At 41.6% G+C, this 7,666-nt stretch overlaps 1 protein-coding gene across 1 annotated transcript; it reads right to left on the bottom strand.

The window, feature by feature from the left end:
• Positions 1 to 257: 257 nt before the first annotated feature.
• LOC306738163 (tripartite motif-containing protein 16-like) lies at positions 258 to 1,789 on the bottom strand (the record flags this gene model as incomplete). Its single annotated transcript, XM_079219991.1, is given in 2 exon segments — positions 258 to 484; positions 487 to 1,789. Coding segments are annotated over 2 exon segments (1,398 nt in total). The 3' UTR covers positions 258 to 389.
• Positions 1,790 to 7,666: the final 5,877 nt, after the last annotated feature.

Raw genomic sequence — 7,666 nt, forward strand, 5'->3', positions numbered from 1 at the left:
TTAATGAACACAAATGTAATGACAGAATACTTAACAGAAAGTAGTGAGAACAAAATAATATGATAAAGAAGCTTAGAATTTAACCTGCTGTCCCTTAAATCACTTCTGTCTATTTGAGTTTACACAACTCAGCAGTGTTTCCAAAAGAATGAAACCTAACTCCAGCATAGAGAGGCTGAGTGAATGTGGTCTGGACTCTGTGGAGGAGAGTCATGGTTTCAGAGACGCTGTAGAAGGACAGAATACCTGAACTGTGATCCAGGTACACTCCTACTCTGGAGGACCGAGGACCAGAGACGGGAGTCTTAATATTGTTGTACCAAAATGTAAAACTGTTTTTGTTACAACGTAATGCCCAAGATTTGTTATTCAATCCAAACGCACATTCATTACTGATCCCTGTTCTGCTGATATTCTTGTATGAGACTGCTACATGAACTCCTTCTCCTCTCCACTCCACCTCCCAGTAACAACGTCCAGTCAGACTCTCTCTACTCAGGACCTGATACCAACCAGTGAATCTGTCTGTGTGACTAGAGTAAGACTGATATTCCCCCATACATGTTGCTTTTCTGTTCCCCTCAGATAATAACAGATCTGCATATGCTGTGTTTGGATCCAGTGTGATTTCACGTGAATACCTTAAGAATCCAGCTCTGGTCTTGGGCTTTGGTTGTGAACGTGACAGTAAAACGTCCACTTCAGTCACTGCCAGTGAGACGTTTGTCCTCTTGTCCCTCAGGACGTCCTGTAGTTGATCTCTGACTTCTGACACAGCCGCTGTCACGTCCTCAAAGTAGCTCAGAGGACGGATATCGATGCCGGTCGAGTCTGTAGATTCTCCGAGTGGTGACAGTGAGGGGTTGTTGTGTAGAAACTGGTTGAGATCCTCTGTGTGTGAGAGCTTCTGCAGCTCAGCGTCGTTCCTCTTCAGCTCAGTGATCTCCTGCTCCAGCTTCTCCTGAAGCTCTTTGACTCGACTCACTTCAGTTCTCTGCTGGGATCTGACCTGCTGCTTCACATCGGAGCTTCTTTTCTCCAGGAGACGGATCAGCTCAGTGAAGATCTTCTCACTGTCCTCCACTGTTTTATCAGCAGAGAGATTGATGGCCTCCACCTTCTGATGGAGCAGCTTCACGTCCTTCTCTCTGTCCTGGATTCTCTGCTGGATGTTAAGTCGACTCCCCTCCAGCTCTCTCTGCCTCTCAGTCCTTTCTGCTGCAGCTGAGACTGTGTCGTGGCCTTTATGTTCCTCCACAGAGCAGAGGTAACAGATACACTGCTGATCAGTACGGCAGAACATCTTCATCACCTCGTCGTGACGAGAGCAGATGTTCTCCTGGAGCTTCTTGGACGGGTCCACCAGCTTGTGATTCTTTAATGAAGGTACATCATGATGAGGCTGAAGGTGTTTCTCACAATAAGAGGCCAGACAGACCAGACAGGACTTGATGGTTTTCCGTCTCCTCCCAGTGCAGACATCACAGGCCACATCTTCAGGTCCAGCATAGCAGTGATCAGCAGCAGCAGCTTGGAGTCCAGTCTTCTTCACCTCCTCCACTAAAACTGCCAGCATGGTGTTTTTCAGCAGGACAGGCCTCGGTGTGAAGGTCTTCCTACACTGAGGGCAGCTGTGGAGTTTCTTCACATCCTCTTCGTCCCAGTGGGCTTTAATACAGTTCATGCAGTAGCTGTGTCCACAGGGAGTAGTCACCGGATCCTTCAGTAGATCCAGACAGATGGAACAAGAGAAGGTTTCCCGATCCAGCTGAACTCCTTTCTGCGCCATTTCACCTCTCAGTAGCAGTGACTGTCTGAGTTTCACTTCCTGAGAAGCGACTCTGCTTTGACTTCTGATCTGAACTACATGTGATGGTTCAGTGAACGGGGCCTGTCAGCTCTATCGCTTCACCACCATGTTGGTTACACCCATCTCTAAAACTGTAGATCTGAAGGGGAGGGAACGAGGACATGTGTGGACAGAGTGCAGCTGATGTGTTTGAGAGCAGGAGGAAGAGGGAGGGCTTATCAAGCTGTGCTTCATTCCAGGAAGAGGAGCAGCGCTGTGAATGTGAACTTTGTTCCCTCATTTACAGACGGAGACTCGGTTAAAACCACGTTTGAAGACCTTTGAGGATTTTATTTGTAACATATTTATTGTTTCCTCAGGCTTTGGTCATGTCTCCATATTTCTCTAAAACTTTCTCTAATTTCGACTACACATTAAATTCCCCAGTGTTAAATATGCATTGTCAAAGTATATGAACTCTTCTCGAGTTATTACAACAACGTCAAGAGTAATTACTACCAATTCATTGTCCAGTGTTGGTGTAAATAATCAGAGTTAAACTTTTCGGTGTAAAAATGCTGTGTCAAAGTACATTGAATCTTTCAGAGTCAACAACAGCAAGAGTAAAACAAACCCCAGTGTGGATGTACTCATTCACTGCTACAAGACGAAGTGTACTCTGTACTCTGTGAGGCTCCGCCCACCTGCTTCTCCTCTCAAACAGATTCAATTCAATTCAGTTATTTTATATAGCCCAACATCACAAATACAAGTTTGCCTTGGAGGGCTTTACAATCTGTACACATGACATCCCTGTCCTGGGACCTCACATCGGATCAGGAAAAACTCCCCCAATAAAGATAGTAAAAACCCTTTCACAGGAAAAAAAGGGGAAGAAACCTGAGGGAGAGCAACAGAGGAGGATCCCTCTCCCCGGGTGGACAGAATGTGCATTGAAGAGACAATAATTTATCCAGAAGGAGAGAAAGAAGAGGAGAGGAGGAGTGAAAGAGGAAGAGAAGAGAGGAGGAGCTCAGTGTATCCTAAGATGTCCCCAAGCAGTCTAGGCCTATAGCAGCATATCTAGGGGCTGGACCAGGGCAAACCTGAGCCAGCCTTATCTATAAGCGCTATCAAAGAGGAAAGTCTATTCTTAATCCTTTTGGGGCGAGGCCCGCTTCGAAGCGGGGCAGACGTTTAAGTTTTTAATAAAATTAGATTTTAGCAATAATACGTCACAGAGATATGGTTTCAAATCTGGCGGATATGGTTTCCACTTCCACCGTCTGAGCATCTAAACATGGACGTGTCTTAAGACGCATGCAAAGCTTCAGTGTGAATCAGAAGATGCCAAGCAAAGAGTCCTGAGCAAAAGTCCTGAGCAAAGCTTTATTGGAGAGGACTGACGGCGCAGCTTCAGTGCCTGAAGGATTTGCTAACAAGGAGCTAGCCGGAGCTAACGGGCCAGATACCTGGCTACAGCGTTTCTGTGAGACTGAACGGTGAGTAATCAATTGTTGCCCCTTCACCGTTAACTTTCTTACAGTGAACTTAGTACGACTAGTCGTGTTGGACCTCCATTATGTGTTTGTAAGACCGTAACTAACGTTTGTTTGTTGACGATAGCTTCGTAGCGTTAGCACGTCACTAGATAGCCCCCGTGTTGGATGTCTCTTGACTGACCGGTGCATATTCATTCGTAATTTTTGATATACAACACATGTATGTAAAAAAAGGCAGTCCTTATATTTGATTACATTGCCATTTGAAAAAATTGTGACAATGAAAATTGTTATTTATTTGCATGTTACTTTTATGGTTAAAAAATGTCAGAAGGGACTATTGGCCCCCGGGCATCTTCACATTATCAGAACCAGAAGAATCAGAAACCGTTTATTTGCCAGGAATGTTTACACAAACGAGGATTTTTTTCTTAGCGGAAGGTGCATACATTAAGCATGAGACGTTCGACGAGACAATCAACAATCAGCGACAAGTTAACAAGTTAACTTGACAACAACAACAACAACAACAACAACAGTGCAGTGATATTTAAATCAAGTATAAGATAAAGTGCTCAGACAAACAGATAACGGTAATGTAAGTGTATGTTAAAGTGACATGTGTGTTTAAATTAAAGTGTATGTTAAAGTGACATGTGTTTAAGTTAAAGTGTATTTAAGTGGCATGAGTGTTTAAATATGAAGAGTGCAGGGGAGTGACCGGTAAGAAGAAAGAAAAGAAGAGGAAAGAAAAGAAAGAAAAAAAGTCAGAAAATCAAATCTGGCCCTCTTTGAACAAAGTTTGGACACCCCTGTTCTAGTGCTTCAGTCACACTGATAAACGGCTGCTTTAATTCCAGTCTGCCAGTCTGCCAATTCCAGTCCGCTGTTGGTCTTCAAATTGAAGCCCCGAACCTTTTCGGTACAAATAGGAAGAAAGCCTCAATGCTTCACAAGGCTTCCTCCGCCCATCACTAGCGCTTGTGTACCTTGTCTCACCTGTAAACACAACAAGACAGTCCCAAATTAATACCTTCTACGTAACTAGACCGTCACTCTTTTGGCTCATCTAACTTGTTTGTTTAAGACAAGAGTTACAGCGCCAGCCATGTCAAAAACCGCTACTGCCACCTATTGGTGAAAATGAGTATCGCCTTGCAGCTACTTTAGGTGAAAGCAGGTGAGTTTAAGTCACACAAAGCATTTTAAATTATAATAAAATAATGCTGTCGGGGAACAAGGTACTAACACATAATATAATATATATATATATATATATATATATATATATATATAATAATATAATACAATAACAATTCTGAAAACAATGTTAGCCCTTAAAATGTCCAGGGTGCCACACATGCTATACTATGATTATTCACTTACATATTTTTATTTATTTGTTTTATGTGAATGAGCTGAGCACCCTTTTTAAACTTTAGTCCTTACTCATAATCAATATATTTTTTTTTTTACAACATATATACTATGACTATTTTGTGAACTTTTTATTTTGTCCTCCCGACTTCAATAGAAGTTACTGATAAAAACTCAGACACAACTTCATAACTTTCCACACACAACTTGCTTTATTACTTTGGGACACAAGCTTCACACACATAAAGGTAATGTAGCGTACAGGTGTTAAACGTTCTCTCCACTCCGACAATAACAGCAGGACCCAACTCATAAAACCACAAAGATGCAGCGCACAACGTGGAGACACACACACACACACACACACACTTCTTTTTTTTTTTTTTTAATTAAATGTTTTCTCTAGTGCTCATATTTTAAGATTGTCGTTGAGGAACATCTCAAGGGGTTATTCCTAATAAATTATTTCTATATTGAGGATCCTGTTTCTGTAGAAAAACTGCTTGAGTTAATATATATATATATATATATATATATATATATATATATATATATATATATATATATATATAAAGAAAAAGAAGGAAGCTGGAATCAGTATTCTCTGATTCCAGTTTCCTTCTTTTTCTTAATTTCTTTTAACCTCATATATTTGAAAGATGAATATATTTGGGTTTCCGACATTTTAAAGACTCCACCTCGGCCTTCTGGTTAACCGCTAACAACAACTATCATGTGAGGAAACGACCCGTGAATGACACCCGTCTCGTCCCCTCAGGGACCCGAACTCGGTGCAGACCTTGTCCGCGTTCCGTAGAGGCGTGGACTGGGCCAAGTCGGGTCGGTTCACCCAGCAGGACATCGACGAGGCCAAACTGTCGGTCTTCTCGCGCCGTCGACTCGCCCGTCGCGAGAAGTTATCCACATGCGTCCTCCAAAAGAGAATTTGTACAGCTTTACCAGAGTTTTAACACGATAATGGACAGACTCTTACTGTTGACCCAAACTCTTTTAAAAGGTGAGAAATTTTGATATCATGATTTTGATGGACCTCCCATCACCCTGAATGTACCGACGTCAAAGCTGCCGGGCAAGTCAGTTAAATTCATCTAAAATGAAGGACTTTATTTTGAGATGCACATTTCCCAAAAGCTTCTGTTATGTGTTTGAATTTTAAATGCATCCTATATTACATTAAAATGCGAAGAACCTTTATCCTTAGAAAGTATGTATCGTCATACTTTCTCCATTTAAATGAAACCTGAGATATCTTCAACCGAACGCTCTTCTTTTTATATGATAATCAGTTGTTGACTTCGTTCGACATTACCACTGCTTTCTAATTCAATATATATGGGACTAACTCGAACATATCATATTGTGATGTTCCGGACTTAGTATAAGGAATTCTCTCACTAGACTTTGTTGCAATTCAATTGAATACCAATGCTCTATGTGCCATTATTCTGTGAAACCCCGGAGGCCTACCCACAATACAAACTGAGAAGAATTAAGGAAATGAGTGTAACTTAAGGAAATACCCATAGGCTGTTGGTATAACAGACAACCACAACCAACTTCCACCATGAATAGGAGGGATTGTAATTTTCTGTAAACTTATACCATGGAGTCCTTATTACTTTGCCAAGTAATGGACACCTTTCTGTTCCTGAAGCATCTCAAGATGAATTGGCCCATTTCCAATAATCCGCTCTCTGTTTACTTAGACTATGTACCCGTTAATACAACTGTTAGGCTACGTCGATACATACCAACATCCGTTGGACATTATGAGAAGTCACAGCCAAGCCGTGACCACTAGAGGGCCTATCTGCATCCTCCACCGGCCGCGATAACTTCTTTTTCCGCCGTTCGCGCACACCTCACGCCGTCATCACTGAGGCGAGGATAAACTAAGTTTAACTGCTGCATCATTATGTTATTACTCGGGCAATATTTTTTGTATTGTTTCAGATGCGCCCTTCCGCGACTGGAAGGAACGGTTCATGTTGATTAAATCGAAATGATACATCGGAACTCCAGACGCGAGTCCGGACCCATAGTTCCTCATCTGTTAACCCTCTGGGACCTAAGGTCATTTTCTTAATTTTACATAATTTCTTAAATTCCACTTTTTAAAGGCACTTTCATATGATACATATGTATTGTATATAAACAATTGCAGAACAATCTCAGCTTTCTATATAATGAGGCACCATTGTCCTAAGGCACAAGTTTAAAGTGATAATATGGCCCTAAAACTGAAAAATGAAAACTCGATTTTTGCAATTCTTCATATCTCTTGTGAAAATATACCTTTACTCATGTGGACAAACTGCTAGAAATTGAATATATAAATACAATGGTAGATACATGTAAATAAATGTCTAAAACCTAATTTTGTGTTATCGTTTTCTGAGTAGAAATGATGTCTGTCACACCTTTCACCAAAATGTTAAAATGGGACTGTGGAATGGCTTCATACTGCAGATCAAGCTTCATGGGGTGTGTGCAAATGAAAAATGAACATTACAACAGTTTTTGATTTCAAACCAAATTTGTATTATATGGTGGATGTACTGGAGTGGCTGGTGTTGTGGCCGGCAGTGGTGATCTGGTGGCAGGCAGAGATGCTGCATGTTGTCCACTGGACCCTGGCAGCTGTGAATCCTCTCTGTAAAATAAATGACTACTATTCAGTAATAAGTTCACTGAAAAAAAGTTACGATTACGCACCAAAACACGTAACGGAGATACAGCAGTGACTATGCTAAAGGCATGAGCTAAATGTGCTAAAGTTGCTAATGTAAACAAACTAACGATAGTTAGCGTTACGTCTTACAAACACGCAACGGAGATCCAGCAGTACTAGTCGGTACTAAGTTAACTGAAAGAAAGTTGACGTGATAGTGACGATGCAGTCTTACGGACACGTAAGACTGCATCCAGCACGGCATGCTCAACGTTAGCACATGAGCTAAAAAGGACGCGGAAGTGG

Source organism: Taurulus bubalis (assembly GCF_910589615.1).
Source record: "Taurulus bubalis genome assembly, chromosome: 1".
Classification (NCBI taxonomy): Eukaryota; Metazoa; Chordata; class Actinopteri; order Perciformes; family Cottidae; genus Taurulus; species Taurulus bubalis.